The sequence below is a fragment of the Euwallacea similis genome, chromosome 16, assembly GCF_039881205.1.
Source record: "Euwallacea similis isolate ESF13 chromosome 16, ESF131.1, whole genome shotgun sequence".
Lineage (NCBI taxonomy): Eukaryota > Metazoa > Arthropoda > Insecta > Coleoptera > Curculionidae > Euwallacea > Euwallacea similis.
This window is the reverse complement of record NC_089624.1, coordinates 79,069-100,350: the sequence shown is the minus strand read 5'-3', so window position 1 is coordinate 100,350 and position 21,282 is coordinate 79,069. Positions and strand designations below refer to the sequence as shown.

General features: G+C 34.5%; 1 protein-coding gene across 1 annotated transcript; it reads left to right on the top strand.

Annotated features, from left to right (window-relative positions):
• The first annotated feature begins 78 nt into the window (after positions 1 to 78).
• On the top strand, positions 79 to 17,943 carry Nup358 (Nucleoporin 358kD). The gene is made up of 32 exons (XM_066397988.1): positions 79 to 277; positions 1,094 to 1,319; positions 1,378 to 1,564; positions 1,620 to 1,781; positions 2,367 to 2,673; positions 2,736 to 2,872; positions 2,926 to 3,040; positions 3,278 to 3,391; positions 3,452 to 3,699; positions 4,208 to 4,352; positions 4,884 to 5,005; positions 5,062 to 5,403; positions 5,523 to 5,680; positions 6,156 to 6,342; positions 6,411 to 7,612; positions 7,926 to 8,744; positions 8,913 to 10,105; positions 10,315 to 10,579; positions 10,793 to 11,000; positions 11,100 to 11,332; positions 11,943 to 12,078; positions 12,174 to 12,397; positions 12,765 to 12,981; positions 13,376 to 13,707; positions 14,278 to 14,459; positions 14,914 to 15,138; positions 15,650 to 15,742; positions 15,895 to 16,175; positions 16,232 to 16,451; positions 16,851 to 17,011; positions 17,270 to 17,453; positions 17,569 to 17,943. The coding sequence occupies exons 1-32, from the start codon at positions 206 to 208 to the stop codon at positions 17,782 to 17,784; spliced, it is 8,913 nt and encodes a 2,970-aa protein (XP_066254085.1). The 5' UTR covers positions 79 to 205; the 3' UTR covers positions 17,785 to 17,943.
• Positions 17,944 to 21,282: the final 3,339 nt, after the last annotated feature.

Here is a 21,282-nt window from a genome sequence, read left to right as displayed (position 1 = left end):
ACTTTTGTGTAGACATGACAATAGTTGACTCTGTGTATGTCATCTGTCACTAACATCACATAATTTTCAATTTTCTTTTGTGAATTGTGGCCGAAGAATCGAATGCCGAAAGTATTTAAAAAAAAGTTAAAACGGTGATAAATAAAACTTATAAGTACTTATAGACATTTCTTGCACTGTAAAAGACTAAAGTGTATGCTTAACGATGTTCAGAACTCGGCATGAAGTCGACAAACACGTTAACAATATTCTGAAGACGTTGAACAACGAGACAGAGGTACGCTTCTTCAACGTCTTTTTTACCTCTCCGGCATTTTTATTGTTTTCTTATTTAATTATTGTAATAGGCCAAAATCATTGTTAAGTATAACTCTCTGCGTATTACGTTCTTTATTATTATAACCCACCTTCAATTAGTTCTATTTATAGCTTGTTTCTATACCAGGAATGGATATTGCATCAATCATCATAAGTTTAAAAAAATTGAACTATGCAAGGAGATGTTTTGGATTTTAAATTAAAAACCCTGTGAATCCCTTGTCTTACTGTCCCATATAAATTTTAGTTTGACTTAAAGACGTTAGAAAATCACAAAGCAGCAATTTTATCCTTTTAATTTGAGTAAAATAAGAGTAGATATTCTATGTATATAAATGGTTCATGGTGGTTATTTTTCCTATGCAGCTTAAGAATATTTCAACCTCAAATTTTAAGCACTAAATGGAGACAATAGACAAATTTGTTAATGTTTTTGACTTACTATGATTAAATAATCAGAGATCACCCAATAGGGGCAATTTATATATTCAACTTTAAAGGTTAATCACTTGCAATTTAAGTTAAATTTCCAACTTTCTAAAAAACTGTTTTGAAATCTAAGTTTAAGAATTCTATGGTTTAAACAATTTTTTTAAAGTGATGTGGTGGGTATAGATTTTTGCACTAATTGCACTCTCATTTGTTTTATTCCCAAAATGCATTAATACATATTGTCCTATAATTAAGCACAATTTTAAATGTACTTGTTATGTTACATATAAGTATATGAACTTTTTTTTATCTCTTTCTTTATATGACTACACTTCTTATCTAGAGATGTCTTCGAGGTATTGCATTTGCCAAGCTGTACTTCAATGTTGGGGATTATGAACATGCAGTGCGCTATGCAAATGCCTATTTGAGTGTCAAACCAAAATCACCAGAAGGCCACAATTTAGTTGGCAAATCATTGGAGAAACTTGGGAGAAGACAAGCAGCAATATATGCTTACAGGACCAGTTTGCAATTAAATTCCAAGCAGAATAACTTGGTTTTAAAAGGTTAAATATCACTCTATTTAAGGTATGTCCTTACCATTTAAAATTCTATTGTTTTCAGTCTGTGAATTACTTACCCAGGATGACTTAGATATTGAAATATCAGAGGCTCAGTATTTTTGTGATTTGGCTCAGTCCTTAGATCCTCAAAACCCTATAGTATCCAACCTTAAGGAAAAAATTATAACCAGCAATAGCCAAGATCCCAATGAGACTTCTAAATTTTTATTAAAAGAGCTTGAAAATAGGTAATAATGAAGACTATTTTCATTTTTAGGTCTTTATTTTTGTAATCCATTTTAGACCCACCGATGTAAATTTGAGAGTTAGGTTATTGAAACATCTGTTAGAGAACAATAAAATAAAAGATGCATACAAACATGCTTCTGATATTGAACAAAAAAAGTTGGATATTTTTGATGACAGCATTGCTTGGTATGAGACATTTGCTGAGGTTCTTGTCAGGTTTGTAACAAGTAGACTTTCATATTTACCCAAATAAACTAATTATAAAAATCGTTAAACTGGGACATTTTTGAGTCATTTTTGAGAGGTCATATATTTGAAATGTCTTGATTTATTATCAGGAATAACAAAAAATGATAAATATTTCTAGCTACACCCTATATGTGTAGAAATGAAATAATCATCTCAATTGCTGATCTTATTTTTTAACTCGGTTATCAAATGAAGATGTCTGTTTTTATTATGCAACTAGTTATGAAATGTAATCTTTTTAGTCACCCTGTTTGATTAAGAAAACTGGCAGTTTATTTGTTAAAATTAGGAAAAGTTAAATAATTTTTTTGATTTAGCAAGTATAGAGGGTTGGAATTTTGCAATTAATTATAAAAATTTTTCTTTATCCTGTGGGAAATTAAGAAAACACTTTTCTTTAAGAGATTAGTGTCTGTCGAGGATTTTAAAAGAAATGAACTTTCAGAATTTTTTTATTTATGAAAATCGGTCCAGAAATATCTAAAAAAATGAGGCAAAAATGTGTTGTTCTAATCATTTTTGTACGTAGCTTAATACAATTACTTTTGGTAGGTATCAAAAAGATTGTGTAGCCACTCAACTCACATGGGAGTTTTGGTTTCTGTCTACCTCAGTTCTTGAGAAACTGGCGCAGCTTTCACTTAATGAACATGTGGATAACGTTAAAACCACCTCTGAGTATGTCACTGCGGTGTTCAACTTTGATCAATCATTTTTGAAAGCAAGTCAAAGTATTGACTCCTGTCCTGATAAAAGGTTGTTGAAGGAATTTCAGAATCACTATGAAGGGCAACTCAATCTGCACTTTAGCATTTTAGCTCTGAAGCAGGCGAAGAAAGATCTGCTTACTTTCAAAGAGGTACATTTTAATATGCATATAAGTAATTAAGTAAATATTGCTGGTCTTTTTTTATTTAACAGGTGGAAAATGTTATTTTACCGCTATTGTTTACGGCTTATAATATTTCAATACCCGACACAAAATCGTATTGGTTTGATAATTTGCCTGAAGACAGAAGGTTGCTGCTGACAGGTTGGCAAAAAACCGCTGCTTTCAGGTGAGTGATTGTTAAGTGGTAATTTTGTAGATACTCACATTGATTTGTTTTAGGTGCTCACAAGCAGGAAATGTTTTATTAGGGCTGGCAAAAGATCGCAGGAATATTGTGATCGAAAAGGCGAATCAACATTCCACAGGCATGTGGCGAGAGCAGCTTTTCAAGAAGGTAAGAAGCTTTAAATAACCAAAAAAAGTAGCTTCTTTTTGGTTATTTAGAATTAAAAAACAAAAGACTTTGAAGTGTTTAAAATATTCCTTTTTGTTTGAAAATGTTGTGATTAATACCTCTATTAACTGTTAATAATTTAGACATCTGTTAACGCGTTAGCTAATGTTTGTCAATAGCTGTCCTTAATACACTTTTTTGTGAAATAACTATTAAGTTTACCTGTTTTTTTTTCAGTTATTCGTCAAACGTGACCAACAGCTGAGAATTACTACCAGCTATTTTATTTCTTCCTCTTTAGAGCCAGTAATTCAACTACCAGACTACAAAGACCTTATTAGCTACAACGAGGTATGGCACGACTTACGAAATGAACTTTCATTCGTATTACGGCTTTTTGTTTTTTATTAGATTGCTCAAAATGTATATCCAGGCTCCCTACACCATTATATTTGGTTGGCTTTAACTTATCATAATTTGTCTGATTTCACCTTGGAGACGTTCGATGGGCTACAGTATTCCGTAAAGAATATGGCGAATTGTGCGGCGGAAACCTTAAGTATTTTGGATGTACAAAGTTTCATTTATTGCGCCGCATTGTGTGCGCAGTCCAAGATTAAGAACGCCGATCAAAGTTTGTCGTATTTTACCCAGAATAGGTAAGTCGGGAATAATACTCACAAAGTGAAGTATTTTTTCAGTGAATTATTTGTTTATAGTTAATGGAAAGATTCTGAAATTATAGCTATAAGTATTAGTGATTAATAATAAGTAATTTACACCTTGTTTCACTACAGAAATTAGCTCTTTAAGTAATTTAATAATATTTGTTATAAAATGCGTTGGAATGTTGTTGTCAAACGAACTTAAATTAATCTGAAATTCTCTGAAACTTTTGTGTGTACTTACGTATTTTTTCAAGCATCAATAATAATTCAGTTAGTTTAGTTCGGCGGATTTAAAGAAATCATAAAATTTAGTTTTTGTAGAATATCTAGTAAGCCATCAACTTTTTCAATCTAAAAAAATCATTTTTAAATCGGTCTCCTAAAACTGTAATTCTTTTCCCATTTAGCCGGATTTGTAATTCGTAAGATCCTTTCACTAACCATAAAAAAAATTCATCCTATATATACATATATTAATTTTGTGCTCCTATATTTGCAGGCCTCACGTGTTGCCCGTGTCAATAACCAACAATTTGGGCACCCTAAATCAGTCGAAATTCATGACTGCGGCATATAAAATGTATAAGAACGAATATACATCAAATATGGGCGAAATCAGACTGATTATTATTAAAGGCATTGAGGTGCGTTGTACAGTGTATTTTTTAAGGCGCTACATAAGGTTTTAAGGGTTAACATGTCGAGCATGTTCTGCTGAAACTACAGATATGAAGCTCGGCACAAGTAGGAGTTGCAACTCTAGCTTTACATACATACATTTAAAAAGGTGAATTAAATAAGGTGAAAAACGACGAATTAAAATAAAGTTAGCACTGCAAGATTTACTCGTGCCAAGTTTCATATATGTAACTCTAACACAACATATCTCCGTATGGAGTTAAAAGTTTAACATGGAAATGGCTACGTTGCGTGTTAAAAAAAAACACGTTCTACACTAAATCCAAGATAAGGGGTGCACTTGACCATATTACTTATAATTTTTTATGAATCTGTATATATCAAACATATGTGACATTTTCATATTAACTTTTTTGTTCATGTCATTCCTTAATTAGATTATGATTTTGATAATATCACAGTAGAATGTATCTTGGCTATTCTGTATTTTTTTGGATTATGTTCGAAGTAATTTGATGTTTCTTTTGATTGTTTAGGTTATCAGGTGTGTTGGAAATCACGGTCTTGACGTCAAGCTTCTGGTAATTTTGGCCAGAATTTTTGCTGATAGAGCAAACAAATTGAAAAGACCTACTCAAATTGAAGCCAACTCTGCTAGGTATTACAAACTCCTGTCATTTACGTATTTATTTCTACGTAATATTTTTTTATTAGAGCCGAATTGTACTGGAAAACAGCTCTACCCCTACTAGAAAAACTGAAAAACGAACACGCTGTAATCTATCCCAACAATAGGCTATTCGAGTTCAAAAATAAGGACTTGCCTCTCGATGAAATAGTGTCTTATATAGACCAAGGAAAACTTTTTGTGGGAGTACAGTTAATGAAGAAGAAAGAATACGAAAAGGCTATGCATATATTTGGAGAATTGAAAGATCCTTATGCTAGTTTCTACCAGTCACAGATCTATAAGGCGATGGCCGAGAATAAGACGCTCGCCCCTAAGGAGCATCTTACCTCAGAAATGAGAAGTCAGAACATTACTTTCTTGTCCAGGTAAAGACCATGATGAAGATGATATTTTTGTTTATTTTTATATACAAAAAGAAAACATCGTTTTTAAGAATTGATTTAAGTTCATTTATTTTATATCATATCTCTGTTTGACCCTTCAGAGCTCGTGATTGTTTGTATTTGACATTGGACCGCCTCAGGGAACCTACTCAAGACAAAAGTCACCCTCTCAACGCCCAGTTGGGTACTGAAATAGAGAAGACCGAAAGACTTTTGTCGCGGATCGATCCGGATTGTACCAACCGAAATGAATGCGATGGTAAGAGATAATAAATTTTGTATTCCTTTAGAAGATTAGTTCGGTTTCCTTCACTAGTGTATAAACCAATAATTGTGAGAAAATTATATTCAGTAGATTTCGATCTAGATTTTTTTGTAATTTCTAACCACATGGTGAGGGATTTGCAAATAAAGTAAATTCTGTCTAATCGTTATTGACTAAGACGTTAGTACCCCCCGATCAATTTTGCCCGTTTTAAAGCAATATTGTTAACATGTCACAAGTATAGTAAATAAATAATGAAAGTACGCAATGTTAAAATTTCAGCCTTTTTTTAAGATTCTATTTTAGAGTCTCTCAAGTTTTTGCGATATCAAGTTAAAATTTCGCACATACACTTTTCTTGAAATAGATAATGGTCACCCTATAGTGAAAACGCAAACCAAAATAATTATATTGTTAGAAACCTTTAAATAATACTGAGTTTTACCAAAATGGTTCAACCGATTTTTAGGAATGTCCGATGAAAACGTGTCAGATGATTCTGTGGGCGAGCACTATTTAAGTACGTACACTCACCACGCCAGTTTCCAAAACCCACGAGACGTGAATATAACTAAACATGAAACAAGCTTACTGCACTCCACGCCTTTGAGATTAAGCGCCCCACGACGAGAAGAAGCCAGGCCGAGCCCGGAAAGGTAGCCATTGACCTGGAGAATTCCAAACGTTATTCGTTAACTTTAAGCAAAGCATTGGTTGTTTTCAGGTTGGATGCTCAAATTCGTCTATTAATGGCTTCCAAAGATTTAGCCTTAAACAATGTTTTGGAACAAATTAAAGTGATGGTGCTCAATGTCCAACAATCATTGAGTGATGAACTTAGGGGATTTAAGGATACAATAAAGGGAAACTCTGATGATATCAGAAGGGTGGTGGACGACTTGAGTCACTCCGTGGACGATCGTTTGCAAAGCATCACGGATGTAGTGCACGAAGTGCGAAAGGAACTAAACGAACTCAAAAAGGATCAGAACAAGAACGCTAATATTAGCGTGGAGGATTTATATGACTTGGACCCTGAATACAGCTCTTTGGATTATAACTTGGGGGCCAATTTGACCAGCAACGCTCAGCCCAATTTAAACAACGTGGCGAGCAATTTATTCCAGAATTATCCAAGACTCCCTCAACTGCCATTTCCAGCTGGCTTAGCTCAATATGGCGCTCAAGCTTTGTATCCAGGTTTATACCCCAATTTACCGTTTCCTTACGGAGCGTTGCCACAAACAGCGGGACTTCCATTTTTACCTCACGCCGGTGATCAACAACATTTGCAGCAGTTACCAAATCTACAAGCTTTTCCGCAAATGTATCCTTCGATGAATAACCCCCACTTGAGTCAGCTCACGGGGCAAATTCAGAGCATCCCGGCGCCTGCCAGGGAGAGTCCTAAAACTTCAGCTTTTCCTAATGTCGCAAAAGAGAGTCCTAAAGTTTCCACTTTGAACAGTAGCGGCTTTGGAGGATTCTTAGGTCAAGGTCTGACAAGCAGCGTTTCAAATCCTGTTGGTACTCCCTCAACATTCCTAACTCAAAGTGTTTCGAGCTCTGTGGGTGGTCTCTCAGGGTTCACAGGTCAAGGCGGCGTTTCAAGTTCCGTTATTGCTCCTGTGACTTCATCAAGGGCACCGCCGGTTAATGTTGTTATAACTTCCTCGGATCCATTGCCCAGTTTTAAAAGTGCCACGGCGAGTCAGCCGATTTTGTCCGTGACCATTCCACCGCAATTTATTAAGGGCAATCTGCCCAAACCCGGAACCTCACAAGGTGTGCATGACTATCAAATTCCGATGCCAACAACAAATACAGTGACCCCTTCGGTGTTGAGCCAGCCTCCACCTTTCGTCGCCACGCAAGGGCTATTGAGTTCGATATCGAGCGCAGCCGCGTCACCTGTAGATTTTGCGGGTAAGTTCTTTTATATGTATTTAATTTCTATTCATATGAAATTAGTAATGAAAAAAACATTAATAAATAAGTCATACATAATTTTTGCAGACAATTTCTTACATTTTTAGTATAACTAAAACGTTAGTAGTAGAAAGATAGTCGAAGTAAAATTTGCGACCTAGTCTATTTAAATAGATAGTTTCCTTTGTTACATGTCCAATAAAAACCCCAAAACCCAATGGGAACTGTATGAAAAGGTTTTTGTGCCCGAATGTGTTTTGTTATCAGTTTAGTTTAATGTTTTTTTCTCATATGTTATGTTACTTTTTAGCTAAAAATTTGGGCACTTCGCCAAACATCTCCCTCGGTATTCACATAGAAAAAACACTGGACAAGACCTTTGATACTCCTAAGAAGTCCGAAACCAGCATAAGTTTGAACAAATCTAACAACAGTAACACTTTAATAGACGAATACGATCCAAGACCAGATTTCCAGCCCATAATCCCGCTTCCAGATGAAGTTCCAGTAACTACGGGAGAAGAGAAGGAAACTGAACTATTCTGCCAAAGGGTCAAGCTCTTCAGATATGTGTCAAACGAAGACGCTGGAGAATGGAAAGAAAGAGGCATTGGCAACATCAAAATTCTTCATAATCCCGAAACTGGAAAGGTGCGGGTGTTGATGAGACGGGAACAAGTTCACAAGATTTGCGCCAATCATTTTTTGACACAAGACATGGCATTGACTCCTCTGGCCAATAATGATCGAGCATTGCTGTGGGCTGCAAACGATTTCGCGGACGAGAAGGTAGTCCTCGAAAAGTTTTGCATTCGGTTCAAGACCGCTGAAGAGGCCAAGCAATTCGCTGAAGCCTTTGAATTATCAAAGACGAAAATAGGCGTCTCTACGTCTGATGCCACTCCTGTTAAACCTGCTGTAAATACTGCGGAGCAGAATACACCCACAAATTTAGGAGGATTCAAATTCGTGACTGCACCCACATTTAAGCCTAAGGAGGAGCCAAAACCTGTTGTTGAGGCCAATGAAGAGACTAAGGAGTCAGAGAAACCGAGCCCATTTGCGGGATTTTCCTTCGGTAGTAAAACGGCTGGAACTCCTGTAAAAAATTTATTTGAAAGTCTTTCTGGTAAGTAGGTTTTTGAGTCGCCCGCCCATTCCGATAAATCCACTAGTGTCCAAAAATGAGCATAATTTTAAATCCTGAATCCGCCGATCACTTAACAAATTCGTGTCACTCAGATACACGTACGTTTTTCACATATTTTCAACTTATTAGTTTGTTTTTTTTTCATAGAACCAGCGAAATTCTCTCCGCAAGTAGTTCCGTCTCAGAACAATTCAACGGTCACCATTCCTCACAAAGACGATGACCAGATCGAAGAGTTTGTACCGACTCAAGACTTCAAACCCGTTCTTGATAAACTCCCAGACCTTGTCGAAATCAAGACCGGAGAAGAAAATGCCGAAGTCCTATTAGAAGAACGTTCTAAGTTGTTTAGACTAGATAATAGTGACGAGAAGCCCGAGTGGAAGGAACGTGGCATTGGAAATATCAAAATACTCAAAGAAGATACTATTCGACTGATTATGAGGCGTGACCAAGTTCACAAAGTGTGTTTAAATCATCAAATCTTGAAGAATATGTCTTTTAAGAAGATCGCGACGGACACAAAGGCGGTGCTCTGGCATGCCCAGGACTTCTCGGAAGGCGTTCTGACACCAGAAACATTCACCGCCCGCTTCAAAAACGAGGAAATCGCCAATAATTTCTTGAGTACTGTGCAAAAGTTGCAAACAACGTTGGATGAGAACAGTCAAGTTAGCGGTAAACACCATAAGCCCGAAGTAGCGCAGCATAAAGTAGGATTTGCGGATAAGTTCAAATTGATTAAGGGAAATTGGGAGTGCAAGAATTGTTACGTTTTCAATGACGGAAAAAGTAGTAACTGTCTGGCTTGTGATAGCCCTAAGGCTGGCATTTCTCCAAAGAAAGCAGAACCTACATTCTCTTTTATTGCAAAGCCTGCTACTGACTCTTCAAGTACCGAAGTTACAATAACACCTCTAATCAGTAATTGGGGCAACCAGTTTAAACCTGCAGTTGGTGCTTGGAGCTGCGAGACTTGTTGCGTTAGTAACAATGCTGATAAGACAAAATGTGTTTCGTGTGACACTCCAAAAAAGGGCGTTGCATCAGAGGGCACAAAAGGTATTTCCTTGGACACTGGAGGTCTTACTTTCAATTTTGGAATACCCGCTGCATCGCCATCTAATAAGCAACAAGCTATACAACAGCCATCCATGGGGTCCGTGGCCGACAACAGTGCCGTCTTGTCCTCATTTGGTGATAGTTTTAAGCCCAAGCCGGGCAGTTGGGAATGTGAAATTTGCTACGTCCGTAATGAACCGAGCAGCTTGTACTGTCTGAGTTGTGATGCGCCCAAAGATGACAAAGTACCAAAGAAGGAGCCTGTCCAGCCAAAAGAGGTAAGTTTTTTTATTAGGCAATGCAGTCGAGTCAAAGGTTAGACACAACAAAAAATTGGAATATCAAATTCGATATCTACCAAAAATTTGTGTATGTTAAATACATTTAGTATACCCAAATTAAGTTTCCAAAAAATCGCCATGTACGAATTCTCAGATTCTATACAATTCTGAATAGTATTAACTGTTCTATGTTTCATGTGTTTTAGAGCAATCTTGACATTCCGAGCGTAAAATTCTCCTTTGGAATGCCGCCAACCACTTCTTTGGCCACTTCAGCCACATTTGCTTTTGGCAATAGCGCTAAACCTACTTTAACCTGGAAACCTGCCACTGAAAGTGTAACAACTGAGGATAATAGCAAAAAAATCGATAGTGCCGTGATTTCGTTCGGTTCTGCCAAGACAATGGACTTTGAGTTCAAACCTCGAAGTCCTCGGAAAATTAGCACTGGACAAGGAGAGGAATCAGATGGTAAGTCTAAACACATTTTTATTACTAAAAAAAGATTTCAGATATACCTGTTCTCTTTTAATATAAAAGTTATAATTGTGTCGTGGTTAACAAGTATTAGTCAGGTTTTTAATCGATCACATCAGCCGTTCGAGTAATGCTTGACATTTGTTTTTCAAGTAATTGTTCGCGTTCATGTGAATTTATTAAACCATAAGAATTTTTACCTTACAGCTAGTTACGTAGAGGAAGAAGAGCCTAATGTGTATTTTAAGCCAGTTGTTGCTCTTCCTGACATAGTTGAAGTGAAAACTGGTGAAGAGAATGAAGAAGTTTTGTACTCGCAAAGAGTGAAATTGTATCGTTACTTTACCGGAGAGTGGAAGGAACGCGGTATAGGTGATATCAAAATTCTGAAGGACATTGTTTCTGGAAAGCTAAGGTAAGAAATACTGAAAAAATCAGAAATTGTTATTATTAGTTTAATGTGTGTCTATTCATCCGAATTAAAGTAGATTTATGTTTTTTCTTTTGGTTCCAGGGTTGTTATGCGACGAGAACAAGTTCTGAAAATTTGCTTGAATCACTTGCTCACAAAAGATATAGAATATATACCGAAAGACGAAAAGACCTGGCTTTTCCATGCCGCAGATTTCTCTGAGGGCGAGTTGAGTCACGATCAATTCTGTTTACGTTTCAAGAATGGAGAATGTGCTCAAATTTTCAAGAAGAAAGTAGACGATGTTCTAGCAGCAAAAAAATCAACTAAGGAAGGTAATACTTTTGTTACATATCGTCATTTTTTCTGAATTGTTGAGAAATCGACTAGGTCTGGGAAAAATATTAATTTTATTAATTGGATGTTTACGTGGGTATCACTTTCCTTGTTTTAATGTAACTTTTGTCTATTAGACTCACTGTTAAAATTGAACAAGCGTGCTTGCGTCTTTTGTTTGCACGATCATAGCTTATTTGACAACAAAAATCTGGTTTAATAATTCATTAACGTATATTAACTATAAATAATATTTATTATACATGTCGGCTAAAATAAACAATTTGCTAAATTTGGCGTTAATGTTAAATAGAGACTACCGGCGATGTTTGTCAACCTTTCACTATGTTAGAACTAAATTTATTGCTATTTTAATATATTATTATTAATATAAAGCTGTTACTCAATAGAAAAATAGTATAAGATACACGATTCACAAGTGTATTTGTCACACATGTCCAACTGCAAAATTCATGGCATCATTCCTTATTTTGTGAATTTGAGCTACTGTGATAATGAGTTGCTTTATAAAATTTTAAACTTATTACACCATTATAAGTCTGTTACATCAAACTACTTTGTCACCTAATTAAAATTCCTTTATTAAAGAGGAAGCCACAATTCAAAAGGAAACCGAAAAGGAACACGATTCGGACGTCGAATTTGTGTCTGAGACTCAAGTGACACCTGAAGAAGAACAGGAAGCTATTAGACTCAAATTACCTCCTAAGTTCATGGCATATAGGTAATTATTACTTTTCACCTGTTCCTTAATGTTAAATTTGACTACAATTTTGAACTTGTATTTTTCTACATTGGACACAATTTATTGTTCTGTAGACAGAAAGAAAATTGCCAGTGCGAACAGTGTAAGAAAGACGATGAATGCCTGAAAGATCTTTTTGGCAAAGAGACTCGGAACGCGACAGTTCCCGCCGTGAGCGTCACCAATAACACCTCGTCGACTTTCGGCACCCCAATGACCAGTTTCGGAACTTCATCTAGTCCAGGGAGCGTGTTTGACTTTCTGAGCGTTTCCAATTCCACTTTTAGTACTGTTGCAGGTACGTCAAAAAATGTTTCATCGGATTGTGTTTATATAAGAACACTTGATATGCTCCAAAAACAATTCAAAAACAAAAGTCAGGTCTTGCTATGCTGGTATCTACCAATAGTAACGTTAATGCATTATCCTTAAATGGCAGTTCTTGATCGATTTTAACTTTCAAGAAATGGATACCGATAAAACCATACATAAATAGATCCCAACAGATTGCACGTTCGGTTGAAATGGTTGACGGAATCAGAACTGGACGGTTCAAGTCGGTTGGAACGAACCTATCGTTCTCGAATCTCTCACCTTTAATCTTTTTAAGTGCCATTCCATGCACAATTCAACAGGGGCTAATTCTTGGCCTTTCAAATTTACAGGCGAATCACCAATAGTCCGCCCACCTAAAACAGAAACCCTGAAAGAACTGCTTCAAAAATCTTCATTGTCTCAACCACAATCTCCCGACCAGAAGACTAGCAGTTTATTTACCCCTAAAAGCGGTGACTCCGCTTCAGTTTCCGTGTCCACTCCTGAAACAACAGCGTCTGGATCGGCCTTTGGCTTTGTAGGGCCAATGCAGAAATTTACGGCTGGGTAAGTTTCGTAGATTATACACTGAATAAAAAAAGTTTAGTTCACACCCTTCAGTACTTCCTACAAGTTGAAAAATATCCCACTTGAAAAAAATGTTTTGAACTTCAAAACAAAAATGCTTCATAAAAGTTGCATTATTTTTATTCAAGAAATATATTGTTAATGAATTAGCCTAAAAGTGTATACAATATTAATTGAATACCTGATTATACTGGTTATCTTCCAAGAATCAATGCTTACTTTCATTACTTTTATCGTTATCTTTAATTTTTTTAGAATTTATTGTCAAATTTTAAAGTCTTTCATAATATAAAAATCTATTTTTACTATCAGTTTTATGCGTTTCTGCTAAATCTTTATTTCACTACTTTCAATTCCTCATATTTACATTTAGAGTCTTAAGCCCGGTACCTGAAAACCTATTCAAAACCAAGAGCATCAACAATTCGAGTCTGTTCAACTCGAGCACTCCTAAAGAAGAAGCTAATACCAGTATATTTGGAGCCAAGTCTGTATTTGGCAGTGGCGCGGACGTACCCAAGGAAGGATCTAACATGAGCCTATTTGGTTCCAAATCATTATTCCACAACAATACACCAAAAGAAGGGGTAAATTCGAATATATTTGGTTCCAAGTCTTGGTTTGGAAGTGGTGGGGAGACGCCAAAGGAAGGGTCCGTGTTTGGAACGAAATCGCTATTTGGGAGCAATTCCGATTCAGTTTCAAGTAAGTACTCCTTTGTTTATTACGGCCTGATTTTTGTAACCACTGTTATATTCTTTCAAAATTTAGAAAAATTATCTCATATGTAGATACACTAGTGAATATCTTGAAAGCCATATAGATGCGCACGAAGCGCTTCCCATGAATAATTATTTCCCTGGATGTGTCAAAGCTATTCATATTTACAAACTCTGAAGTATCATGTCAGATGGAGGGCAGTTTGACCACTATAAGTATTGGGGGGTGGATCAGTACTGGAGGATATTTCTATTTGAGTGATTCTATTTTATAATTGATAATAAAAAAATATCAGTTGAATAAGTGCTGCCTTATCTCTGCAATACAGTCTATCCGTCAATGCGGCCAAACAGTCAACAACGAATATTGCTATTACAAATTTTATAATTATGATGCCATTTATAAAAGTGTCCGATCATCGTATACCAATATTGCGGGAAAAAGCAATGATCACAATAATAAATGCCGTTAACTTGGTTTTTGTTTCGGATATTTGCCCGCGTCTAATGTTTATGGCATTGTGTGCAGTAAGTGAGAAAATACAATTATTTTCAGATTCTCCCATGGGCAGCAGTTTCAACTTGTTTTCAATAAATCCATCAACTGCACCAGGCAATCAGTCCGGCATTACCAGCAACATTTTCAGCACTGTTTCTAACAAAAATAGTAATTCAAGCATATTTGGAAGTTCTCTATCTGCTGGAAATATTTTCGGCAGTGCTACCACCCAACCTTCGGTATATATTTACTGGAAACAATAATTTAAGTGAAACATATGGCGTGTTAATTTTGAATTGATTATATCGTCGCCAATGTATAGATAAAATACTTCTACTTAAAACAATAATCATAACCTCTTTTTGAATTATAAGTTATACGTTTTATTTTTTATTGTTTATAGTTTTATTTTTATTATGAGTGATGAGGCTGATTTTTTTCATATGATTTTAAAACTAAGTTTAATTTATGAAACAGTCTTAACATACTGTTCTATTGCAGGCAATCATTCTTTGAAAATATGTAGTTAGAAGTGGTAACGTTATGCTCAGTCAAAGGAGAAACAGCATTAAAAAATACTAGATATTGTGTTTGGCCTTAATTATTGATTCTAGTATTAATGATACATATTTTTATTTAGTTCACATTTGTTTCATTCACAATATTTAAAATTGACATTTTGCTTCACTTCAGGCATCCTCAAACATATTTAGCACCCCGTCTCAAGCCAGAATTTTCGGTAGCGGGACAAATTCTGGTAACATTTTCCGTCAAACGATCTTTGGAAATAAGGCCGAACCGAAGGTGACCGATGCCAATCTTACTTTTGGCAGTACCACAACGACCAATTTGAAAGATACAGACGAAGCAGTATTGCAGGCAGATTCAAAATTGTCGTTTGCCAATTTGGCTAAGCAGGTAAATGTTCGGAAGATATATACAGAATATTTTTATTAATTATTTAAGTTTGACACTTACCAAGGATGAAGCGGTTAATCGTAATTAATAGTCGTAACGTGTTTTTTAGTAAAAGTTATAAAATTGGTATATCTCATTTATAGTCTTGATTTACATAGATATTAATGTAAGACAATTAGTAACATATGATGGGCAAAACATACAATAATATTAAATATTATTGTCGATTTAATGAGCAAAAAATCATCCAAATTATAGCTCGAAAGTTTGTTGTTTTGGTAACCAATGTCAATATCCCTTTATTTCTTCGGTTCAAAATTTGCGAAAGAAACTTTTTTACAATGAGATTCTTTGAGATAATTGCATCTCTTGGACACGAAGTTGAACTCTATAGCGGTAAAATTAATTTCCAGCAATTTCTTGTATGCGATTTCTTATTATAAAACTTTCACATAAATGTAATACTTGTGGTTAACGTACTCGGTACTGTAGACTTATTTTTTATTTACAGACTGCTGCAACAACCGATTCTCCATTCACATCAAAAGAATCTACAAAATCGTCGTTTGCATTTTTGGACGCAGGAGCTCCAGTGTTCGGAAATGTAAGTATGATTCGTACCAATGCTTATTTTCCAATAATTTTGAAGTCATCGGAAAATTTAAAACGGCTAAAGCTATATCAACCATTTTTGGTACATTTTGAATTATCGATCCTTAAAAACGTTAAACTTAATGCTAAACTCAACCTGTATAGGTAAAGAAAGACGGCAAGTCCCTGGCAACCAAAGAAAACCTTAACAAATCTCAAGAAGGATCCGAAAATGAGGGAGGCGACGAAGAAAGCGGCGAACATGACCCTCATTTTGAACCCATAATCCCTTTGCCAGACCAAATAGTCGTAAGCACGGGAGAGGAAGACGAAACTGTGTTGTTTAACGAGAGGGCTAAACTTTATCGGTACGATTCCCAGGAGTGGAAAGAGCGGGCAGTGGGACAATTAAAAGTCTTATACCATCCTGAGAATAAGACCTACAGGTTAGTTGACAGCGCCATTTCACGGAAAGTTTTCACGTTATTATGTTACAATATAGGTTGCTTTTGCGTCGTGAGCAGGTTCACAAAGTAGCACTGAATCAAAGGATTACGTCGGATTTAGATCTGCAGCCCATGTCAACGTCTGACAAGGCCTGGCTTTGGGCAGGCATGAATTACAGCGATGATGAAGTCAAATTGGAACGACTGGCCGTTAAATTTAAAAACGCCGAATTGGCACATGCTTTCAAAGCGTGTATCGAGGATGTTATTCCAAAGGTAAGGTTTATTTATTTATTAAAAAGGAATTAAAATTACGTTTTTTAAACGAACAAGCGTTGAGATTATTAATTGCTCAATAATGTATGAGTTAGTTACAACGTTTTTCCGTCGGTTAAATTCCTAAAAAACCGAAAAGCAACAAAATTGAATATTTAAAAGTCACGTTACTTATTCTGTATTTACGCTTGTGTCCGAAATTATTTTTATGATATTTATCGTTATGGTGTTGCGTATAAAGATTCAAAAATTAAAGGGCAAATCGCAAATTCTTTAAAACTACTACTACATTTTGCTTTATTTCTATTTAATAGAGTTTGTGAGTCGGTAATAATACAATATTCTGACAAGTTGTGGAAAAAATAAGTTTTTTATAAACACGAATACACATCTTTGTAGGTTACTGAAATTCAAGCGAATCGCGGACATGTCAGCGACTTTGTTCCTACAACCGTTCAGGATGCCATTGAGAATGTGAGTAACGATGAGGATCAGACCTATGAGGATGATCAATATAATGAATACGATGAGGACGAGGAGGAAGAAGACGATGACGACAGGTAAGTGTGGTGAGGAGCGATGTCAATGTGATGTTTTCTCTCAGAAGTCTGACGTTGGCAAGATATATGTGAACACAACAAGAAATGGATTTACAGTTACGTCATACAGTTCATGAAATTAAAACTTCCTCGATTATGACTCATCTCTTGATTGGATCCACAATTTTCACATTTTGATAATCACAAAGTTTTCTAATTCGTGTCCTTAATTATTGTTCTGAATTTCCTTGTTTTTATGGTATTTTCTTCAATTTCAAGATCTATAATGTTCAGCAAACGATGCACATTAAGTGAGCAAAATGGGGCCGATTGGCAGCAGCTATGCATGGGTGAATTACAGGTTTATTACGATCCGGAACAGTATACTGCCCGAGTAAGCTTTCTCAGCGATAGCGGCGTTATGATCAGCAATACAATTATAGGCGTTAACACTAAAATGGAAGTAAGCAACTTTATCAATTGAATGTTTCTTTATTTTATTTTAAAGTAGGCAAAAATTCTTTCTATTTCTTCGTAAGATGATTTTTGAGTTTCCTACAAAATGGTTCTATTTGTAGCAAATAAATAAGGAATGTTCGTGGAAAGCAGTGGAATGGGCCCAAGGAAATAATGCATATTGGCATACATTGAAGGCGACTTTCAGCAGCGTTGCAGCGGCCGAGGAGTTTTATTCAAATTACCTGGAAGGTCTTAATTTCGCCCAAGAAGTAGGAGCAATCGACGAATTGCCACCCCAGCTGGATATCGAGAGCGATCCCGCGGACGACAATTAGGCTGTTTATTAATTTTTATTCCGTTTACTTTGATGAAGAGTCGTGTTAGAGGCTGTAACAGAGGATGCGGTTCTAATTCGTTCGCCATTTTTGTTATTTTACAAATTCTTGCACTTAACTTTTTTATTAAGGTCTCTGTTAGTTTTTTTGGGATGAATAAATGAGAAATTTGAAATTCATTCTTTGTTTTTTTTTTTTAATTCCTAATTGGGATTTTCTTGAGCCGATTAATATTAAACATTATGTAAATGAAGAAAATAAATGTCGTCGACGTTTTGTAGATTTCGTTATAAAAGGTGAAAAACAAATGCATTAAATTTGTGAAATGTCAGATGTTAGCATAAACATATTCATTTAGTGTATATACATTTATTAGTAATTCTTTCTCAACCATCCAAACACGAAACAAATGTTAGTCAAGTATTCCAAATGTAATGAGGTAAATATCAAGTAAGTGTGAAATGGTAGGCCAATGCGTCAAAATGTTAGGCAAATGCGCACAAATGCTTAAACAACTGTGGCAAAATTAACCAAATGTTGCAAATATAAGGAAAAGTGTTGAAAAAAAAGACAGATTAAAAGATAAAAAAGATAAAAAGACTAGTTGAAATTGCAATGTTTTCTCCAAATTACTAACGACGAAAATATTAATATGCTGTTAACTTTAACATTAAACTGGCTAACTCTATTAACTAAGAATCTGAACAATAGCTAGTAGTAGTACTAATTAGTAATTCAGCCATAAACACACACAAACATCACTTTCAGTTAGTCAGCAACAAAAATTCCGCGAAAATGTAGGCAAGTTGTTGTCATTCCAACAAATGTTTGTCAATAATACTCGCAAGCATATAATTTAATCGCATACAGGAAAACACCTAAACAAAACAAAAATAATAGCTTCCTGTATAATCTAATTTCGTTAAAATTTTCAATTTCAATTACTATTATTAACATAACGAGTGACCCAACTGAAAGGAGGCGTTGGATGGTTTAATGCCGGTTTTCAACTATTCCGTTTCAAGTTATACTCTGTACTATAATATAAAAATAATTTTATCCTAACGGCATATAAAAAATATAAACAACGGAGTTTCCGCAATTTATATATGACATTGGCCATCATTTTACTGTAATTACGATTCAAAACGGATAAAAAAACTTATATTCTGTAGTAGTACAATAATTCAACTATAAAACATTTCAAACCATTAGTAATTACCGCAATAGTTCAAGATCAAAAATATCACGTGAATATACAAGAATCAAAGCAAAAAATTATGGAAATCATATTCCAACTTGAAAACAAATAGAGAAAAAATTTAGTGTGAAATAGTGGAAGTATAAAATAGATTAGTTCAATTCCTTGTGTACAAGAAATTGGTATAACAAATATACAATGCGATATAAGTAGCTTACACTGATATTTTAGATTTTAAGTTTCTATTGGTACGGCCCTAAATTTGACAGAGTTATCAATAACACATATTTTGAACCTGCAGCACATTTAGGGTGATTATCCAGAAACTATCAGAAAATCTAATTGTTGTTGCAAATTGAATTGATAAAAGGAACTTAGATTTCAGCAGGTAAGTTCATTGTTTGATAGATTACCGTATAAAGAAAATGTAAAATAAAAGTTGTTAAGGTGGATACATTTATCTTTATAAGTACATACGTTAAGATCGTTGATTATTTAAGTATTTTGTTAATATCTTTTATAAAGCCATGACTTAAAATCACGAGATGTGCGAAGTACTTGAGAATAAATCACGGGATTATTTATTTTAGTAATTATATGATTCTAAATACACCTTACGTACTTACTGGAATAAAACGATTATAAAAATTATAAAATCATTTGAAATTAAATACAATTGCGTAGGTGGTAAAAAAAATAGAATAGTTCCTTTGCCGAGTTTCGTATATTAGAAATACGGAGTAACCATTTAAAAATAAAAAAATATCCTGTTTTAGACATCCAAAGGTACTTTCCTATATAAAAAGCACTTTCATATCAAAAATATTAATCCATAGCAAGGGGTGATAGTTAGACTCAAAACTTTAAATGGGAAGGGAAAGATATCAAGTGATGATAAGTAGAATTATGAATAACTCTTTATATAGGCAAAATGAATCAAGTTTACGTAGCCTATTTTGCTAAGTAAAATTTAAAAAAATATTTGATATTATTGCCCGACATAATAAGATTTATTTCCAGTTGAAAATCTTTAACAAACATGTGCAAAGATTAAATTCAAACAAAGAGATTTGTAAATACGCAGTAAATGACTTTAAACTATGGCAAAATATAAAAGTAATATATCGTCATATTGGAAAATGTTTGCTACAGAAGGATTTCTAGAAAAGAATACTTCCTGAATCAAGTGGCTTTATGACTCTCTGACAATAGTTTTGGAATATTTTTTCTACTAGGCTCAATTAAGTACTAGAGGTTCGTATGAGAAAAAAGGAGGTACAAGATTACATGAATTATGATCTTGCTTATTTATCTGAGAATGTAATTGAATGTAAATTTCAGAGTGGTACCCTCGATTTCTATCATAAATATTACCAGCTTTTCCAAAATAGCAGGATTTTCTCGTAAGGTTGATTATAACTAAAAAAATTCACTTTTAATAATAGTAAGTATCATTCATTACATGTCCCCATGCATTTTCACGTACTGACATAACATTTTCTGTGCGTGAGGGACAATTTAGTCACGAGAAAATTCTATCTTCTAGGATTGTAATGAAGTACAATATGTTTTGTTTTATGAAAATACAAATTAGGATATGAAATTGCAAAACATTTTGTTCTAAAGGGATGGTCGTAGCTGTATAGCCCTCTAAATAGTAAAAATATAGATTATTTGGTCATCTGGCATGACAAAATTAATCTACTGTAAGACTGTATCCAAAAATTTCTTAAGATACAAAAGGTATTATTCAAAAATTTTATGTCACTAATTTCTAATAGAACTAGCATTGCTACAATAATGAAAATATTTTGTATGTTTTTCTTTTATAGTTTCTGAGATATAATCAATGACTTCTGTTAATGAAACATTCTGTAGTTAGATGCTAGTAATTGATAAATTTTAAAAAATCGTGAATCCTACTTAGGGATTTGAGACGTTTTGATTAAAAATTTTCAACGTCATGAAAAAAATACCTTTTTAAATAGACACTTATTTTCTCGATTGTATGAAAAGTACCTACTAATAAACAAACTATAAGATAAAAACACTTTTTGAGTTTAATTATATATAATACCCAAAAATTTGTAATGACCCTTCCGAAAAAATGTTCGATTGTTTCAATGCACTAAAAGTAAAATATATGTTATTTATAAGATGGTTACTTTCTATCTCTTTGTAGGTGTAGGTATTTTGTTTTTTATTAATAAATATATAACGTATGGTTAAATTGACTTTTTAAATTTATTAAAAACGTGTGTTTGAAGTGGTTTATTCAGATCGGCTGTGGAAATAAA